General features: G+C 38.6%; 1 protein-coding gene across 2 annotated transcripts in view; it reads left to right on the top strand.

Moving 5' to 3' along the window:
• The window catches only part of CSMD1 (CUB and Sushi multiple domains 1), a 2,003,711-nt gene that overhangs the window by 1,919,077 nt on the left and 63,072 nt on the right, over positions 1-21,562 (top strand). For both annotated transcript variants that reach the window (XM_073336216.2, XM_073336215.2), the window contains exons 55-56: positions 16,701-16,889; positions 19,493-19,666. In XM_073336216.2, coding sequence (XP_073192317.1) covers positions 16,701-16,889; positions 19,493-19,666 — 363 coding nt within the window. The remainder of the gene's footprint in view (positions 1-16,700; positions 16,890-19,492; positions 19,667-21,562) is intronic.

The following is a 21,562-nucleotide window of genomic DNA, read 5'->3' as shown; positions in this document are numbered from 1 at the left end:
TCACTAAAGGAAGAACCCATTTACTTAACAAACAAAAATCATACTGTGTAACTCCTGTTTTAGCCCATTATGTCTAGAATCTGTTCACATAAAAGCAACTAATTACTTGACATTTTATATCCAAATATGACCTGAGGACTACTAGGCTGTTTCTACATTAGTCTTTCCTAACATTGGTACCACCAGCTCTACTGGTGGTAAAAATGGTGAGAGCACTGGTATAGGCAGGGGTTTCTGGTAGCTGTCAGTGTTTTAAACATAATAGGTGAAATCCTGTCCCCATTGAACTGAATAGGAATTTTGCTATTGATGTCAGTGGGACCCACATTTCATCCTGTGTCTTCTAACTTTCTTAGATAGCATGTACACGGTGTGATGTTTAAAACATCTGTGTCTTTCTAGACTAATGCTTCTACCATTAGAAGCTTTCATGGGAGGAGCCAAAGTGATGGTATTGTGGGTGTGAAATTTTGGAAAAAAATCTTGTTATAGTCAATTGCAGTTCTTGTTATATTGAGTTATTATTTCATGTGCCTAAATAAATATTTATCCTGAAGTCCTTATTTGGTTGTTTGTCACCTCAATAGCATGTGGTCTAAAAAGCCCTTTGAATAGTCTTAGGTGGTGTGAGTTAGTGGCTGAAACCTCGAGCTAGAAGTACCTTAGGTACCAATGTGATGGACATGCTTTTTTTTAAAAGAAAAACAAATGTCCAACATGCATTTATTCACAGTAAGCAGTTACTTATAATGCCTGTAAAAATATCTCCTGACTGGAGTGAAATTCACTCATAACAGCCCGATGGTCATCTCACATACATTTGTATAATAGATACAATTTTGTTTTATACAATATGCACTGGAGAAAGAGCAGAATTAATAACTTAGAGTAGAATATAAACAAAAGCTTAAATCACATTGTTTCTGTGGACATCTACAAATTCTTTGGTAGCTGGCAGACTTGCTCCTAACTGTGTCATACTTTGAGAGCATATTGTCCTCCTTCCTTTCATACAGGACTGAGAAAACAGGTTTAAAAAAGGATGCTACAGACTAAGGCCTTATAATTGGGAAAAGTTTTATCAGTTATATTGATCTAATTATATGGGTACAGTTATACCGGTATGAAAACACATACTCATAGACTTTAAGGCCAGAAGGGACCATCATGACCAACTAGTGTAATCTCTTGCACATTTCAGATCACAGAACCTCGCCCACCCATTCCAGTAATAGACTCATAACCTGTGACTGAGTTACTGAATTCCTCCTTCATGATTTGAAGACTTAATGTTGCAGAGAATCCACTATTTACTCTGTCTGGGTTAGACCTGGAAGTGACTTATGCTGCAGATGAAGGCTGAAAACAACCAGGGTCTCTGCAAATCTGACCTGGGGAAAAATTCCTTTCCCAGGAAGGAATACAGTGGTCAATTTGACCTTTAGATTTGGGCAAGACCCACCAGCCAGACACATGGGAAAGAATTCTCTGTTGCAACCATTTAGTGTCCCATCACCAGCCATTGGGGATATTTTCTATTGGCAGTCACAGATCAGCTACATGCCATTGTAGGCAATTATATAACACCATTCCCTCTCGATAAACATATTAAGTTCAGCCAGTTAGGTTTTTTGCCCCCACTGCTCCCATTGGAAGTTTGTTCCAGAACTTCACTCCTCTGATGGTTAGAAACCTGTGTCTAATTTCGAGCCTAAACTTACTGATGGCCAGTTTATATCCATTTGTTCTTGTGTCAACATTGGCACGTAATTTAAATAACTCCTCTCTCTCCCTAATGTATTTCTAGAGAGCAATCCTATGTCCCCTCAGCCTTTGTTTGGTTAGGCTAAACAAGCAAAGCTCTTTGAGTCTTCTCTCATGAGATAGGTTTTCCATTCCTCTGATCATCCTAGCAGCCCTCCTCTGCACCTGTTCCAGTTTGAGTTCGTTTCTTAAATGTGGGACACAAGAATTGCACACAGTAATCCAGTTGAGGTCTTATCAGTGCTTTGTATGATGGTACTAGCACTTCCCTGTCTCTACTGGAAATATATCACCTGATGGCTCCTAGTATTGCATTAGCTTTTTTCACAGCTGCATCATATTGGTGGCTTATTGTCATCCTTTGATCATCCAGGTCTTTCTTTTTCTCTGTTGCTTCCAACTGACATGTCCCCAGCTTATACCAAAAAATTCTTGTTGTTAGTCCCTAAGTGCATGACCTTCCCCTCTGCACTATTAAATGTCATCCCATTTATACTATTCTAGTTTTCAAGGTTGTCCAGATCTACTCATATGATATTCCGGTCGTCATCTGTGTTGGCAATACCTCCCAACTTTGTGTCATCCAGAAATTTTATTAGCATACTCCCACTTTTTGTACCAAGGTCATTAAGAAAATGTTAAATAAGATTGGTCCCAAGACCAATTCCGGAAGAACACCACTAGTAACCTCCATCCAGCCTTACAGTTCACTTTTCAGTTCTTTCAATTCTCTTGGTTAGAATTCAAAAATGTACCATGATACACCTCATAGAAACATTTTCACATGCATCCCTGTCACCTGCTAGCCCCACCACAAATTTCTTTTAATATGGTGGAAATTTCCATTGACATGACACTATTCAGGAAACACTGCATTTTGTTAATAATTCAAGTGAATATTTGGCAGAGCTCTAACAATAATATAGACCACAGTATTGTGAATTTTTAAAAACAAAAAAAATAGCTTTAGGCGCTGATCCTTCAAAAATATATACACATGCTTGTATTCACATAAGTATTCCCATTTACTTTAGTGGGGTTGTTCATGTGAGTGAGTACAGTCGAGAATGTGTGTAAGACCTTCTCTATATGGGGCTATTTTACAACAGTATAGCTACAGCTAAGTTACTGAGGTAATTTAAGCTACATATTTGTAAGTCACATTTTACATCTATGCAGTGTGTCTACATTAGAGGTTTGCACTAGTATAACTACATCAGTGTAATTACAATAGTGCAGATTTACTCAGTTTAGATAGACAAGCACTAAGTGCAGGACCAGGACCTTAGATCTTAACTAATAGATAATGGGTATTGGACAAACATTATTGCCTTATTAAATAGATGAGTAATTTGTATCATTCACCAGTCTCAGATTTTTGTTCAATTGAAGTCAATCATGTTTCAAGAATAAAATTAGTTCCCTGTGGTTTTCATTTGAAAGAAGGGGAAAAAATATAAAATCAGTTTTTCATTAATACTAAAGGAAAAACTCACATCTATTTAAGACATAGATAAAACCAGGTAATGTGTTAACCTTTCCTTGTTTGTTTCAGTTCATTTGGCATTTACCATTTTGTGACTTTACAATGAACTCTGCCAACATACCTTACTCTGGCATCATTATATAGTGTTTTCTTAGGCAGTGTCTCAATATTTTCATGCTAGTAAAGCTCAGACTAGGGTTCTACCATCTGGTTGGTGCGGTCTTTGATTGTTTCCCCCGTTGTTGATTCCAATGGGGTGTCTTCTTTAAAGTTGGAACCAAGGTTTTCTGGATCCCGTCATGCATGTTTCTGATGTTGCCTGCATCAGCTGCTACATGGATGCTTTCACATAAGTGCAGCCAATAGTCACTGGCGCATCATCGAGAAGTTTCTTGTACCTTGGTTCTTGCCACTCTCAGTGCTTGTAAGGTTTTTTCATTTGGGTCTCTCTTGTAGTTGGTTTGGGCTGTGCATTTGGCCCTTATAACTGGTGTCAACACACTGGAATATGCATCAAACCAGTCATTAGTCTTGTTTTGCTTCTTCTCAAAGACTGACAGAGCTGCATCGTAGATTGTGTTCTTCAGTTGCTCCCAGTTCAGCGAGGTATTTGTGGCACAATTACTGGTGTCAAGGGCTTGTTGTAGTATGTTCTTGACTTTTCTTGGTTTGCTATGGCACTGAGGTCAATACAAGGACATCCTTTTACTTTCGATCTGTGTCTTGTCTTTGGTTTAAGTCTGACTTTCCTGCATATCAGAGAGTGGTCTGTGTCACAATCAGCACTCTGATAACTGTGAGTTATGAGGAGGATGTTAAGGTTGGCACACCTTGTGATAAGATCTAGGTGGTGCCAGTGGCCCGGTCTAGGATGTTTCCAAGACACTTTTTGTGTTGCGACTTTGTCTAGAAGAATGAGTTTGTTAAAACAAAATTCTAGCAGTCTCTGACCATTTCCATTCATCTTACCAGTTCCGTGTTGACACAGACAGTTGGTCCAGGCTTCATGATAAGCTCCCATCCTTGCATTAAAGTCCCTTAGCCGGAAAACATATTTGTGTTTCAGAATCTTGCTGATTGTGGTGTTCAACTGATTATAGAACTGGTTCTTGATGTCAGAAGACAAGGAGAGTGTTGGGGCATACACACTCACGAGATTGACTGGGCCTTCAGATGTGAACAACCGTAGTACCAAATTCTCTCTGATCCATTTGTAGGTGGCTTAAGCATCCCCAGAAGTGAGTTCTTGATGGCAAATCACACTCCATGCTCTTGTGTTTCTTCTGCTCTTTTCCCCTGCCAGAAAAATGTGTATTCTTTTTCTTTGAGAGATCCGCTGAGTGCTAGCCATGTTTCTTGGAGGGATGTGATAGCCACATTTTGTCATTAATCGTGGTAGTTTAACGAGCATCGTTGATCTAGTGAAAGTCCTCAGATAATCCAGTTGTCAACTCTACGCCAGTGGGTCAGAGCTTAGAACCAGTGACTGCTACCTACCGGGTTGTGTCAATGCTCGAGGCGAAGCTGGAGTATTTCTCCAGGGTGCAAGTTGGGGCAGATGATATGGAGGCCCTGAGTTGCCCATGCTTCAGGACCCCCTTCTCGGCATCACCAGTAAAATCCAGAGGAGAGAAAGAACAAGTACATCTAGTACCCAATCTGCTGCAGGAGTTTCCAGAAAGATACTAAAATATCGGTAGCAGGCATAGCCTGACCTGACTCATGAAAATATTGTTACGGACACAGCCATCTATGCCATCAAAAGCCTGCCTGTTATGACCCAACTCGACAATGAACTGACCGTCAAGGAGCTTTGCCTTGCCATAGATGGCCTCCCCAATGGAAAGGCCCCTGGAAAAGACCACATACCATCTGAGGTCATAAAATGAGGAAAATCTATTCTACTGCCCTTTCACTTGAAACAGAACTCAACATCTGCATTGGAAAAGCCACCACAGCAATGTCTAGACTGAACAACAGGGTATGGCAAAACAACAAACACACAAAGATCTGTGTGTATCTTGCATGTGTTATCAGCACACTTTTGTATGGGAGCGAGACTCTTCTACTCTCATCAGGAAAAGAGGCTCAACAGCTTTTGTATGCATTGCTTTCGTCAAATCTTTGGAATCTCATGGAGGGACAGAGTAACCAACACTGAAGTGCTCAAATGGGCCAGCATACCCAGCATGCAAACGCTCCTCAAACAGAGATGCCTCCACTGGCTTGGGCATATGTGCCAAATGAATGATTGGGCTCATCCCAAAGGACATCCTCTAGGGTGAATTGGCATCTGGAAAAAGACCCAAAGGACACCCAAAATTGCATTTCAAGGATGTTTGCAAGCGAGACCTCAAAGAAATGGACACGGAGGTGGACAAATGGGAAGATCACACTCAAGACTGCAGCCTTTGGAAACAAGAGCTTAACAAATGTCTCCGGAGATATGAGAGGAAGCAGTCCATCTTAGTAGAGGAGAAAGGAGCTTGCAGAAGGCAGAGCCCAAAGGGTCAAAACATCACCTTTAAATGTAACAGATGTGGCAGAGATTGTCTTTCTCGAGTGGGTCTCTTCAGCCACGTTCGCAGTTGCCATAAAATCAACTGAGTAAATTATTTACCTTTCAGGGGTGCACATTCATGGTCTCTCGAGACTAAAGGATGCCTACTACTACTAAGGCAGTGTCTCCTAGAATTTGCTTTGCACTCAGAGAGTGAAATCTCTGCCTTGATTCATCACGAGTGACAACTCAAATGTGTGTTTAAAATCAGAATTCTGTTGGTGATTGATAACATTGCAGTGTTTTTCAAACAAAACATGTTTTTTTTAAAATGCAGATATCATTTTTTTTTAAGTTTAACCATATATTCCTGTCTAGGAAAAATAAAAAAAAGAGAACAGGAAATGAAATACTAGGAATGATGTACTTTTTAATGAGCTTTCAACTTTTTAACAGAAAACTGCCTAAAGAACTCTGACGCAATCTTTTCACTTCTTTGTCCTAATGGGTTTGAATCTACTCAGAGTGAGGTTCCAGAATCTTCAGGGCAGACTAAACCATTATTCTGCCTTTCTCAACAAGCTAAATTGAGAGTGCCAGAACTCATTTCCCATGTAATCTTTGACAGCTGTCATTGCGAGAAAGCAATCTCTTTCTACTCTCTTGCCTTGATTTACAACTGGGTCCAGGGTGAAGGGCAATCAGGAAATCTTCTGGTTTAGTTCTATGTGCCAACCAGCTCAAATTCTTTCCTAAAGCATCCCTTACTGCAGTCCTTGTTAGTCACATTAAAGTCATATATATCTTTTTGAAAACATAGGTTAATTTAAATGACACTGAAGGGTAAGTTTTACAATACTTTCCATTGTACAGGATATCCTTTTTTGCATAAACTTTTAATAAGAATTCATGCATGATGCAGCAATTTTGTTGCACAGACCACATGCATAAATTATATATTCAGCAAGTATCCTGCATTTTACACATCACTGAGTTGGCTAGACAGATGCTGCTGATATAAGAATGAAAACACTATATCACACAGACAAAGCGATTCTTTGGGAATTTAATATATTCTTTGAATATGCCATGTTTCCAGTCTTCCCAGAGAATTAAGTGTTTCTATTCTCCCTACTCTGTTTCAGAGATAATTCAGTTAAAATTGCTTTTGAATAGCTGTAGGGCAACATATCATCTTGAAACAATAGTATTTCTGCTTAATTTCCTATTATTGGCTTGGCAGGAGATAGCTTGGCAGGAATAGCTGTTAACCCAAAGCTCAAACTTCAGAAAATGTATTTTATTTTATTTTTGCCATCTAAATTGTGTTGAAAATGAAATAGAAAGCATGTAGTTATGACAAATGGTTACTGCAGCAATGGATCCAGTACAAGAGTTGAACAAACTGTTAGTCATGGAAGAGTTTTGAGACAAAATTTGCCTTTGTCAGCTCACAAATCTTTCAAGAAATTGGAGCAGTTTTCAAAATGCTTCAATATTTTTTCTCATTCTTTGGTTGATTATGGATAATGGTGAAACCCCTTTCAGTAAAGAGAAGGAGAGCGATAGACAGGGTAAACAATTCTTCTGGAGGTTAGAGTATTAGGAGTAAGATGGGCAATCATGTTACCTGGATTATAAACCTGACACTGTGCTGACACTGATTTACTGTGCTATTGTGTGAAATTATTCTTCTAATTACCTTGAACCTAAATTCTCCAATCTGTAAAATGCTGATAGAAATATTAATCTACTCCATAACTGTAAAGTGATATATTTCTGCAAAATAAGATCAGGGATGTTTATCTGCAACCGATTCACCATTGCAACCTTTCACCAATACATAGTATATTCTTTTTACAACATGCATACTGGTATATAATGAGGTTCCTATTGTTAGCACACACATAAGGGATAACCTATCCTACAATAGGATAAAAATGAGGGAGTTAACAGGCCTGCTCACAGAGTTAAAGTACATACATAAGTGTTCTCAGGATTGGAACGCAAGATAATCCTATTGGATCAACAAGGGGAATCTTTTCTGTTTCACTTCAGCCAGTGAGATTGATGAAAACACATGTACCACAAACAGCACTTTTTCTTAGAAGTGCTGCTTCTTCAAATGTTCATAGCTGTGATCGAACTAAATTAGGGCTCAATCCTGCAGATACTTCAGCATTCAAATAATTTCACCCATGAGTAGTCTATGTTATGAGTTTTACTAGTTAAATGAGACTCCTCATGGCAGCAAAGGTAGTCATGTACTGAAATTATTCCAAGATCAGGTCCTTATTTTCCATACCAAATAAAAGTTTAGCAAAGTGTAAAATTCTGCTTGAAATATTTTTATAAAGCAGTGACTGTTACTATTATTGTTATTTTATTTATTTATCATTTATATTGTAGTAGCACCTAGCTGCCAGCTAGGTCGGAGCTGTATTGGGCTTGGTACTGTACAAACATAGAAAATGACAATCCTTGGTCCAAGAAGATGACTCTTCCAAAATATGTACATATATAATAGTTGATATTTAAAACGTACAATAAAAATAAATCTTCATTTGTGTTATGGGAAAAATAAACATTAATCTGCACACACCTGTTTTTAGCAACAAAAGAGCACCATAAATTCTACAGATCCTCTTTTATAAAGGTTCACATAATCATAACCAGAAAAGTAACACATTTTATGTTTGGTTTCAATCTGAATTTCGCAGGAGTTGTCAAGAATATTTTCCTTTAACTTGGGTGCAGTTTGCAAAATATTGGCTATAAAGGTCGCTATGCTAGTTTCCTAACTTTATTATGTTTTATTCAAAATCTTGTTTTGAGGGGTTCTTAACAACTAAATGTTAAGTCGGCTTGGGGACAGAGGATGTTCTGATGTATTTATTTATTTACTTACCTATTTTGTTTATTTATAAATTACTGCTATAGGCAAGTCTGCAATTGATAATTTCGTCAAAATAGCACTGCTTTTGGTAATTAGACTATGTTTTTGGTCAAACTTAATAATGTGCCAAATGTTTTATTTTGTGACCTTAAGGGAGGAAAAAATCATCAAAATGTAATATTTTTGTTTTCTTTTTCATTGTATGTGCTTTGTAATGACGTTTGTATTGTGTGTTGGGCATGCAGTACAGAGATTTTTCCTACTTTATTACCACCTTGGTAAATCATTGTGAATTATTGCCCTGGTGCCCCAGCACAATGGGGCAGCTTTGTACCACTCCATCAGTGGAAAGCTGCTCTATAACCCAGTAGAGTCCCGCCATTCGGGGAGTCCCAGAAGACAGAGTCCTTGGGTAGTACTGAAACAGCATTACACAAAGTAAAACTATTTCCCCATTTTTATTTTTCCCCCTACTTTTACTTACACCTTCTTGTCAACTGTTGGAAATGGGCCATCCTGACTATCACTACAAAAGGTACAGGAGTACTTGTGGCACCTTAAAGACTAACAAATTTATTAGAGCATAAGCTTTCGTGGGCTACAGCCCACTTCATCGGATGCATAGAATGGAACGTATAGTAAGAAGATATATATATATATATATATATATATATATATATATATATATACAGAGAACATGAAAAGGTGGAGTAAGAGGCTAATTAATTAAGATGAGCTATTATCAGCAGGAGAAAAAAACTTTTGTAGTGATAATCAAGATGGCCCATTTAGACGGTTGACAAGAAGGTGTGAGGATACTTAACATGGGGAAATAGATTCAATATGTGTAATGACCCAGCCACTCCCAGTCTCTATTCAAACCCAACTTAATGGTATCTAGTTTGCATATTAATTCATGTTCAGCAGTTTCTCGTTGGAGTCTGTTTTTGAAGCTTTTCTGTTGCAAAATTGCCACCCTTAAATCCCTTACTGAGTGGCCAGAGAGGTTGAAGTGTTCTACCAGTTTTTGAATGTTATGATTCCTGATGTCAGATTTGTGTCCATTTATTCTTTTGCCTAGAGACTGTCAAGTTTGGCCAATGTACATGGCAGAGGGGTATTGCAGGCACATGATGGCATATATCACATTGATACATTTGCAGGTGAATGAGCCCCTGATGGCGTGACTAATGTGATTAGGTCCTATGAGGGTGTCACTTGAATAAATATGTGGACAGAGTTGGCATCAGGCTTTGTTGTAAGGATAGGTTCCTGGGTTAGTGTTTTTGTTGTGTGGTGTGTTTCTCCTGCTGATAATAGTTCACCTTAATTGATTACTCTTGTTATAGAATATCAGGGTTGGAAGGGACCTCAGGAGGTCATCTAGTCCAACCCCCTGCTCAAAGCAGGACCAATCCCCAAATAAATTATCCCAGTCAGGGCTTTGTCAAGCCTGACCTTAAAAACCTCAAAGAAAGGAGGTTCCACCACCTCCCTAGGTAACCCATTCCAGTGATTTACCACCCTACTAGTGAAAAAGGTTTTCCTAATATCCAACCTAAACCTCCCCCACTGCAACTTGAGACCATTACTCCTTGTTCTGTCATTTGGTACCACCGCGAACAGTCTAGATCCATCCTCTTTGGAACCCCCTTTCAGGAGGTAGAAAACAGCTATCAAATCCCCCCTCATTCTTCTCTTCCACAGATTAAACAATCCCAGTTCCCTCAGCCTCTCCTCATAAGTCATGTGTTCTAGTTCCCTAATCATTTTTGTTGCCCTCCGCTGGATGCTTTCCAATTTTTTTACATCCTTCTTGTAGTGTGGGGCCCCAAACTGGACACAGTACTCCAGATGAGGCCTCACCAATGTCGAATAGAGGGGAATGATCACGTCCCTCGATCTGCTGGCAATGCCCCTACTTATACAGCCCAAAATGTCATTGGCCTTCTTGGCAACAAGAACACACTGTTGTCTCATATCCAGCTTTTCGTCCACTGTAACCCCTAGGTCCTTTTCTGCAGAACTACTGCCTAGCCATTCGGTCCCCAGTCTGTAGCGGTGCATGGGATTCTTCCGTCCTAAGTGCAGGACTCTGCACTTGTCCATGTTGAACCTCATCATATTTCTTTTGGCCCAATCCTCCAATTTGTCTAGGTCCCTCTGTATCCTATCCCTACCCTCCAGCATATCTACCTCTCCTCCCAGTTTAGTGTCATCTGCAAACTTGCTGAGGGTGCAATCCACGCCATCCTCCAGATCATTAATGAAGATGTTGAACAAAACCAGCCCCAGGGCCGACCCTTGGGGCACTCCACTTGATACCGGCTGCCAACTAGACATGGAGCCATTGATCACTACCCATTGAGCCCGATGATCTAGCCAGCTTTCTATCCAACTTATAGTTATAGCTGGTATGGCAACACCCATATTTTCATGTTCTCTGTGTGTGTATATTTATCTCCCTACTGTATTTTCCACTGCATGCATCCGATTAAGTGGATTTTAGCCCACAAAAACTTATGCTCAAATAAATTTGTTAGTCTCTAAGGTGCCACAAGTACTCCTCGTTCTTTTTGTTGAAATAGCACAGTGATTTTCTATAATTCCCAGGCTGAGTAGTGGTAAAGAAAGCTATGGTGCGGGCATAACTAGGCTGCTTTAAGGACCTAGGATTGGTAAAGGTAGTTTAAAGCCTTCCTGTTAACTCGCCATTTGGAAAGTCATAATCTTTATGGAGTTACGGTTGTACATGTATATGTGTCAGGAACTTTAAAGCCAGCTTGTATTAAAAGAATAATGTAAACAATCAAAAAAACAATACCCAAAACAATCCCCCCTCCACCCCTTTTCACCTTTTCAAAGGTGAAATATGGTATATATGGGATGTAGAAAGCTATAACAGCAATATAAGATTTTTCCTTTTACAGTCTGTGTGCCTAGCAAAGAGCATAAAACAGAATCTTATTTCAAGACCTGATACCGTGCAGTATTTGTTCCTGACTCATACTTAAGGAACTGTAATCCAGCTGTAATAATATTAGAGTACTGTGATTGATTTTGGTTTCCATCCTAACTTCGGAAGCAATATCAGACTGATAGTAACTTGAAAAATGAATGAGGAAACAACTGTATTTTTCCAACATTATTAAAACTTGTGTAGCTTTTCTCTCAAGGTGTGGCTCAAGCCTCCTTCTTGGTGCTTGTTTCCTGGAGTAGGCTACACCTGTATGCTAAGGGTGTGCTGGACATGGCACTCACAGTGAAACCTCTTGTGATGAGCATCTGGAGTTCTAGAGAGGCAGCTTCAAGAAGAAAAACAGCAACTGGTCAGCAAATCAAGGGAGACTAAAGATGCAAATAGTAGAGAAGGGAGACTGCTGAGAATAAAATGAAGGGAACACAGAGTTGGCAAGAAACTGAGTTTAACTGGCAGACAAGTTATATGAATTTTGTGATTTTTGCATGGGAAAAAAGTGTAAGGCCCCATCTACATTACATCTACAGTAATCTAGATATAATGGTGCCGACCTTAAAGTCGACTCACATAAACTGGTTTAAATTGCACTTAAATCAATTTAAGTCAACACAGTAATCCTATTAAGATAAATTGTTTATTCAAAATTTAAACTCATTTATATGTATCCATTTTAGGGATTTGCCACAGTGTAACTTGATGGATTTTAGTTACCCCAGTGCAAGCTTTCTACTGCAGGGAAGTCCTAAATCTACTTCCAGAAAGAAACTGATCCTGATTCAAGACTGCCTTGCTCCAGTTTTATGTTATTTGAACACTAGTGATTTCCAAGGAGTTACACTAACACATAAAATTGTTGTAACACAAATAGTGAACCAGCCCCTGCACACATGCCATCTTAAGGAATCATTAAAAGTAAGAACTGCTGTTAATAGTAATGAATGAAGTTTTGGTACTAAAATAAGTAGATAACTTTTGGGTAAAAAAGTGCTATTTTGCCATAGTAACTTTTCAGAATGTAATCATTGTAAGGATGGTTCAGTGGTCAGGGCACTAGCCTCTGACTTAGCCAGACTTATTTTTCTGCTGTGCCTTAGACTTTTTGTGTCACCTTGGGTAAATCACTTAGGACTTTCTACACTTAAAATGGTGCAGTAATTCCACTGTACCCTTTCAGTTAAGACACTACTTATGCCAACGGGAGGGGTTCTCCCATCGGTGCAGGGACTCCACATCCGCAAGAGGCAGTAGCTAGGTCAACGGGAGAATTCTCCCATCAACCTAGTGCTGTCTACACCAGAGGTTGGGTCAGTTTACCTGCTTTACTAAGAGGTGTGGATTTTTCATACCTTTGAGGCACATAGTTATCTCTGTATCTCAGTTACCTATCTATAATAATAGGACTTCCCTATCTTACTGAGGTATTGTGAGGATAAATATATTATAGACTGAGACAGTATACAGACACTACTGTGGTGGGGGCCATATGAGTGCCTAAGATAAATAGACTGGGATATGAAGGGTCCTCCACCATGACAAGAGCCCCTCCATAATGACAAGAGCAGCAGCAGTGATGCAGGCGCTGCACTGGTCCATGAAGGTGAAGTGGAAGCTGAGTTCTTGAATGAAGCTCTCAGTTTACAGGTCAGTCTAGGTCCTGTCATCCCCTATGGTCATGAACTTTGGGTAGTGACCAAAAGGAGAGATCATGGGTACAAGCGACGGAAATAAGGGTTCTCCACTGGGTGGCTGGCCTTACTCTCTGAGATAGGGTGAAGGGCTTAGCTATTTGGGAGACCCTTGGCGTAGAGCCGCTGCTACTCTGGATTGAGAGGAGCCAGTTGAGGTGGTTCGGGCACCTGATAAGGATGCCAATTGGGAGGCTTTCTTTGGAACTCTACCAGGCATGTCTCATTGGGAGGAGGCTCCAGGGCCAACTCAGGACATGCTGGAGGGATTGTATATCCCAGCTGGCCTGGGAACACTGGGGAATCCCTCAGGAGGAGGTGGAACCTGTTGCAGAGGAAAAGGAGGTCTCATCTTCCCTACTCCCCATGCTGCCACTGCAACCCTCACCAGGGAAAATGCTATACGGGAAAAGGAAGAAGATTTAAATATCCTTTTTTGTTTTATGGAGAAGGATGAAGTCTTTTCCCTTGGCTTGCACTAGGGTTGTTAAAAAAACCAAACCCAAACATTAAAATTATATGTGGGATACTTTTGAGAGGAGCAGCATAAACTGTCTGTTCTCCTCTGCCCCATGTCTTTTAAAAGCTCCCCCAATACCAGCATTAAATGCACTATGAGGTTAATGGTGCCTCAGGCTGCATTACAATTTGTAGCAGAGCCCCTCCACACTGGAGAGTCCTACTTTAAGGGAGGGAATTGTTCTATGATCAGGAGAAGTTTAAGTGTAGATCACAAGATGCAGGATTTTACAAGGTACCCTACAGTAAGTGCAGAGGCGCAGGGCATCCAAATGGATGGCCCATTGTCTCCTTTGACAGCTCTCCAAGATCTGTGAGGTTTGGGGACAAAACTTCCGGTTTGTTCCATGGAACCGGAGACAAAGTGCTATGAAAGTCCCCTACCCTCTGAGTGACTGATTTAGGAAAGACTCACCACAGCACACAGGAAGGTGTAATTTGAGTCTGGAGAATGTGAAGTTTACTCCCAAGAAAATCAGGACTCTTCACTAAACCAGGTCTATTGTATAAAGGATCCCATACCATGTTCATCACCATAGTATCTTAGCACCACTTAATTTGATCCTACTGTGCCCCATAATTACATTATGAATGCTCTAACTAGCTTTCTTTTTTAATAACCCACATGAGTAAGATGTCAATATTTCAGTAGATTATAGGCAGATTTGCTTTAGGCCGAGCCACATTATTTTCAAATATAGTCCCTGATCTTCAAATGAGCTCTGCATGGGCAAACCCCTGCATCTAAGTGGAATCCCAGTTTCCTTTAAAGTCAATGGGGCTCTGCACAGGTATGTGCCCGCACAGAGCCCATTACAGAATGAGGCCATAGACATTTCATGACATTAAAATTCTGGTTTAAAAAATAGATCAGTAAAAACAAGTATAATTCTGTTACTGTCAACCAAAAATGAAGTATTAGAATACTGCAGGTTCCTTAATTTCCAGTTACTTCCCTTCCTCACTAAATAAAATTCCTTCAAAGAGAATACTAATGAGTGAACATTTGCAAAGACTGATTGTCTGATAATAAATATATTCATGTTTTTCCTCTTTAGTAATCTCTATGAGAGAATTTCACTTTTTAAAAAATGGATTGATAATAAGTCCTCTTTGTGTATTCACAATTGCACATTAGTAAAATGCGAAAACTTACTACTAGAAATCACTAAGGAATCTGTCCTACTCCACATATACCAAAACAGTGGGTTATTTTACATGTAGACTAACTTGATTTTCTAAAACTTTTCCGCTGTCCTTGTTTACATCTGTGGTGAAGAGATGAGAGGAGCAGAGGATGGCATTTATAACAGCTTTTCACCACACTTGTGGTGTACGCTGCAAGAAGAATAGACATCACTGTCAAGATTTTACCATGGAGATTTCAGTCTCAGCATCACGATCTTGCTTCTACCAATGGAAAAGAGCCTCTGCTATATATATAAAAGGAGGATTAGCTCAAAGAGTAAGGATTGGGGATATACATTTTAAAAAGAGAGATGTCTCCCACATAAAGTACTGCATTTCCCAATAATCATATATTTTTTCCTTCTATGTATTGATAGTGAGAAATGTATTTTCTTTTTTATTATTATAGGCTGTTTGTGTGCACATTACAGGAAAGTCAAAATGAGAAAAAGGTTCTGGGCTGTTTAAATTGAAGTGTGGGTTCATTGGTTTCATTGATTTAATATTAAAACAACATACTCAGGGCCAGATTGTGCCCAGCCCTGTGCCAGGTGCTTAAGTGAGGAGAGGAAGCAAGGAGCATTTACACCTCATGGTCCCATGCACAGCAGATAAGCACTATAACAATCTTTGTTGTAAAGGAGCAGAAGAATGTGCAGAGTTTGTATCTACAGCAGCACTTGTCACTCCAGTGGAATGGGTTGAAGGAGTCGCTTTTGATCCTCTCTCCACCACACTAGTAAGCAGACCTGACCCCGTATGGTGGGAGCATCTGCTGCAGCCTTCCATACATAGTGTAGTAACACCCATAATTTATATGCATTGTATTCCATAAGAACAGTGCCACTGGGGAACCTTCACAGAGCTTTAGGGGGCACAGAGCTACTGTAGAGGCACAAGTCGCTGTGAAAATGGCCTTGCTTTGTCTCAGTTCTACATCAATCAAGATTGCGCTACAGACCTCACAGATGAATTATAGGTGATTTACAGGCTAAGAACCTGTACTTGTGGCTAGAGAAACAACAGTGTTTTGAGTAGCTGTGCAGCTAGAACCTGGAACCTCACTGGTGGAAGGGGCAGATATGGGGAACACTTAGGCCACCACCAGCTTTTTAAAGACCTGATAGGAGAATTGGAGCCCAGCAGTTTGTACTAGGTCAATGCAGAGTTGCCAACATTTGAAAATTGTTTTCATTCTCAGTTCTCCAAGGGTTACAACAAAGTTAGCTCCTTCATTGAGATGCTCCTCTTGCGGCCAGAAGCAATGCTTAGAGTGCAGCTACAGGACAAAAATCAGGAAGGAACTTGCTGCAGCCTTAGAGCTCCATATGATCACCAGAGCTGCAAATTAGTCAGGGGAGTCCAAAAATTTGTCAGGGCACACACATTCTTCACGGGTCTGAAAGGCCAGCCCTGACAGACTCTTATAGAGGCTAGGATTTTTTTAGGAAAAGAATGCTTACTCTTTGGATGGTATCTCTACATCAAAAAGGGCTCGACACTTCGAAAAAACCCCTAATATGTAAGGAGTCCTAAAATTAAGCCAAAATCAGAGGTCCATAACCACAGGTCCTGCTCATGAGCCATTAGTGAAGAAATGTGGAGTATTCTCTCTTGATCTGTTTTCATGTATTCATGATATTGTGTTTACAAAGTTGGTGACAAACATGTTTGTCTTGTAGTGGTGAACTGTTCTGATCCAGGCTTTGTGGAAAATGCTATTCGTCATGGGCAGCAGAATTACCCTGAAAGTTTCAAGTATGGAATCAGTGTGGTGTACCATTGTAAGAAGGGATTTTACATCTTGGGCTCATCTGCTTTGACTTGTAAGGCTAATGGCTTGTGGGATAGGTCACTACCCAAATGTTTGCGTAAGTATTCATTAAATTGAATTGACATGCTCCTCTGTCAGAAAGGGCAGAAACATCAGCTAACGCCTCACCACATGTATCTGGGAACTTTTCTTGAACTGAACTGTCTCATTTATTGAGACTCCACTAAAACTAAGATGGCTCACAACCCTTGTAAAATTTAAATGTATTTTAGATCAAATGGAGCTATAATTTTAAATGCTGTCAGTCAATTTAAAAAAGACAGTTTTGCCTTTTGTTGTCCTTTTGATATCCAGAAATACCCAGGGAAAATTTGAAATTATTATATTTGAATTACATGTTATTTTGGTTAATAATCTAAAACCATTCGTGGTCATCAGAGTGCTAGGTTTTTTTTAATGAAGAATCATCCTAGTCTTTATTATCTGCTAGTGCACGTGTGGAAAGAGATGAAGGGGCAGCTTTGCACAGGATAATTTGTTTAGGAGGAAGGTTCCAATAACACCACTTCATTTATTTATTTTCAGAAAGATTTCTGGTGAGTTCTGGTTTTTATGGTCATCTTAGTGACTTTCACATCTGTAGAAATGAACAATTTAACTAGCTTTCATTTTCCTTTTGATTGGTCCCCATTCACTTTCTGACATCAGGTTTCTGAATTAGTATGACAATTAGGGGAATATGAACAGTTCACAAAAATATTTTAATTTCCATGCTCACTAAATGGTTGTATTGTTTTCACTGATGATATATTCCATGGTTTACTTTCTGTTTTATTGTACTAGTGCACACCTATATACCAACCAGTTCAGTTAATCAGATTGAACCAGATTAGCAGTCTTGTCCTGTAAAACCTGTGATTTTGTTTTCTTTCTTTCTTTCTTTCTTTCTTTCTCATTCTACTTCCTTCCATAACCAATATGTGGCGAGTGAGGCACTCTCGGCTTGATTTTCAGAAGTACAGAGCACTCATATTTCCAGTGGAAGTAGATACAAGCTGAAGGTGCTCAGTAATTCTGAAAATCAGGTTCATTGAGATTACCAATATTAAAGAAAAGTATAGATACTGTATGTTTAGACAGTGTTTAAAAGTAAACCACTGGCAAGAATACTTTATACACCCAAGCACACATTCGCACTTTTATGCACAACATAATGAAAATTATATACAGACCTTTGTGGCCCTACCCCACCTCTCACTGTCTATGATTCCCCCGTCAGCTACGAAAAATATGACACCAGGGAAATTCCACAGACCAGGACAAATTTTGTTCTCTGTGCAGTGGAGAGCAGAAATTGGCACTGTTTACTGTCTCTGTTGCACTATAATTCAGATCTACCCATTTTATTTTCCTGAGATACACAAATCCTTTTGAGCTGTCTATAGGACAAATCTCACATTCTGTTCTCAATTGAATGAGAGTTTTTCATTGGGGACTATAAGATCTGGCTCTTTGATATTTGAATTCTGAAGCAGATTTCCAAACATGATGAGAGAGTTTAATTCCTCAAAGGGATCATACATTGTTCCACTCTCTTACTCCAAGTATAAAACTTTTTTTTAAAAAGTGCTTGGATAGGGTCATAAACATCTAACCCAATATAGAAACTTTTTTGTTAAAAATTCTCAGTTTAGCAGTAAAAATAGAAAGAGAGTATTACTTTCAGTGTAAAACAGTACTTGTGAATGACTTTTTTAAAATTATATTTCAATTTTCCTTTACATCATGGCCATTACATGCTGTTCGATGAAAGTAGCCTTTCTTTCTTTCCCAGGTTCTCCAGAGTTGTTAGAACTTTGCTCATGATTCAACATTTTTTGATTAAATAATATATATATATATATATATATATATATATATATATATATATATATATATATATATAAAACATTTGAATTTTGTGACTGTTTACTTACATGATGTAGAATTTCCCTTCATTTCTTTTCCCTGATTGGAAGACCTAACTGTTTTAAAAAAAAATTCTAGCTATGAATTTCCTTTAATAATGAAATGAATTTTGTTTCCTGATTAAACAAATCTCAACTCTTGCCTTTTTTTAAGGAACATTTGAACAAACAAAACTTTGCCTGTATGATTTTTTTTTTCAAAACCCAAAATAAAAAGTAAATATGTGCAATTCATAATTCACCAAAATGATCATAAATATATTTTCCTATCATTCACTGCCCTCTATGAATTTCTCTGATAAAATTTCAGGCGTAATTATTCATATTTTTGTACTTTTTGTCTATCTTCTACTTATTTATTAAGATTCTCCCCATCATTGTAGTATCTGATCACCTCCCATGTATTTAAAAATAGAAATAAAGATTAAAAATCTCACTGACTTGTTTTCCTGTCTGTGGCAGATACAGTGTATCCAGTTTATAAGATTTAATAAGGGTAGGTGGGGGCTTGGATGTGGCAGAAATTACTGTGGGAAAGCTAAGCCAAAGAAATGAGTTTAGAGTGTAGTTCTTGACCTTAACCTTATCAAAGACAAATAAATCAACCACAGCCACAACCCAACTATGTTTATTTTGTGTAGAGCTGACTTCATATTTAGAAGTCTGTCACAGATGTTTGTGATCTGAAAATGAACAGCCATATGATATTAATGTTTTTCTTTCCTCTTTGTAGCCATTTCTTGTGGACATCCTGGAGTTCCTGCCAATGCAGTTCTTTCAGGAGATAAATTCACATATGGATCTATAGTTCACTATTCTTGCACAGCAAGTCGAACTCTCATAGGAAATTCTACTAGAGTGTGCCAAGAAGATAGCCACTGGAGTGGAACTCTCCCTCACTGTTCAGGTAGTTGTATGTACCATCATGTGAATGTGACCTTGTAATTAAAATGATTAAAACTGTACCCAAGTAGCATTTTTTTTAACTCCAGACAAATACATTTTTTGTTCCAGCTTTATTTTGTTTCCTTGAGTATGGACTCATTTCAGTTGCAGCTCTTTATTCAAACATGCTGATACGTTTGCCCTCAGTCAGTTTGTCACTATGTAGGTAGCCTTCTTCTTTGTAGTATGTTCAGTACGATGCTACATAAAATGACATAACAAAATAGTATTTACACACTTGCACAGTTCTGCTTTCCATTTACACCTATGCTCATTTTTATTTATACACCATTTTTTGTGAACATTAAGGCTACCACACACACAACATATCTGACACAAAACCATAACAGCAAGGATACTAAATGGTAAACCACCTACGATTACATACCCTCTTCCCTTCCAGCGTCTATGCTGTGGGATTTTGTCTCAGCCAGAAGTGGGTCTTTTATAGCCCCGCTATGCTGTTTGGGTCATTTTACCTGATGTAAAGAGGCCAAACCTGCGGTGAGAAGGTTACATTCTGATTACATTGGTAGGAAGTTTCAGTTTCTATACCTTCAGGGCCTTGCAATACGGGACCTCAAAATCATAATATATTTTATGGATTCATAGATTCTAAGGCCAGAAGGGCCTTATGATAATCAAATCTGATTTAAAAAACAAATTAGTCTAATTAAAAAATTGTTATGGAAATAGAATTGTGTTTTCTATCTTAATACTTGAGCCAGGGAAGTTTTTGGTGAGAGAATTCCATATTTGGAGAAGAAGGAGAAAATGTATCTGTAGTGGCTTGATTTAAAAACATAATAAAAAATACATAGACAGTGTATGTATTCTTAGTTGTACCAGAAGCCATCTATATTAATAAGCAGTATATGAGATTTTACACTCATCACTTTAATGAAAGCAGGATTGGGCCCATAACAACTAAGACATCTGATTCATTTTATTATTGGAGGGATGTGAAAAACAGTCCGAGTAGAATTCTTGAAGCCCTGTAATATGTTTCTAAGTCAGGTATGCTTTTTGTTTTGTTTTATTTTTTCTGTAACATATGTGACATATACATAACACATAATTGGAGTCTGATCCAGCAAGATATTCAACAGGCCCTTAGCTTCCATTGAGTTCAGTGGGAATTGAGGGTGCCTAGCATCTCAGTGGATCAGGTCCTTGTTTTGGATGTCTATTTTCCACATACCACATAGCTCATGGTATGTCTCCATGCCCTCAGCAAGCCTTAAAGTCAGCGCGTGAAATCCTGGGCCAAATAATGCCAGTGGGAGTTTTGTCACTGACTTAAGTCAAATGATGATTTCACCCAGTGTGTGAACAGGTTCCATGATGGAACAATGAATGTTATAGAAAATAATACAGATGAAACCAAAAGGATTCAATAGATGTTCAATTGTATTATAAAGACTCTACTTTTAATATATATATTAAGATAAAAGATAATAATTTATATATATATATATATAGACACACATGCAATTTTGTAGAAAATGATAATCTTGCTAAAAGTTTCTGTGAACCATCCCATTGATTTTTATAGGAGGGATATAATTTTAAATTCCAAAATGTATTGTAAAAAATCTAGCAAATTTATCATTTCCTGCTAATTTTGAAAGAACTTTTCAGTAAAGACTGAGATACTGTCTCCTGCATTTTTGGGTGCTTAATGACACTTGGCCATCAAACTTGTTTCTCACAACACAGACATAGTGTAACTTAAGCATGACTGTTGTAACTCTTGTCGTGTTTCCTTTTATTGTTTATTTTGGACCAGATTGTGGCTTTCAGACTTGGCCTACACTGAAGGGTTGATTCAGAGGTTACAAAAAGTGAAATGCTCAGG

The sequence above is a fragment of the Lepidochelys kempii genome, chromosome 3 (assembly GCF_965140285.1).
Source record: "Lepidochelys kempii isolate rLepKem1 chromosome 3, rLepKem1.hap1, whole genome shotgun sequence".
Taxonomy (NCBI): Eukaryota; Metazoa; Chordata; order Testudines; family Cheloniidae; genus Lepidochelys; species Lepidochelys kempii.
Note: the sequence above shows the minus strand (reverse complement) of the source record. Positions and strands in the feature narration are given on the sequence as shown.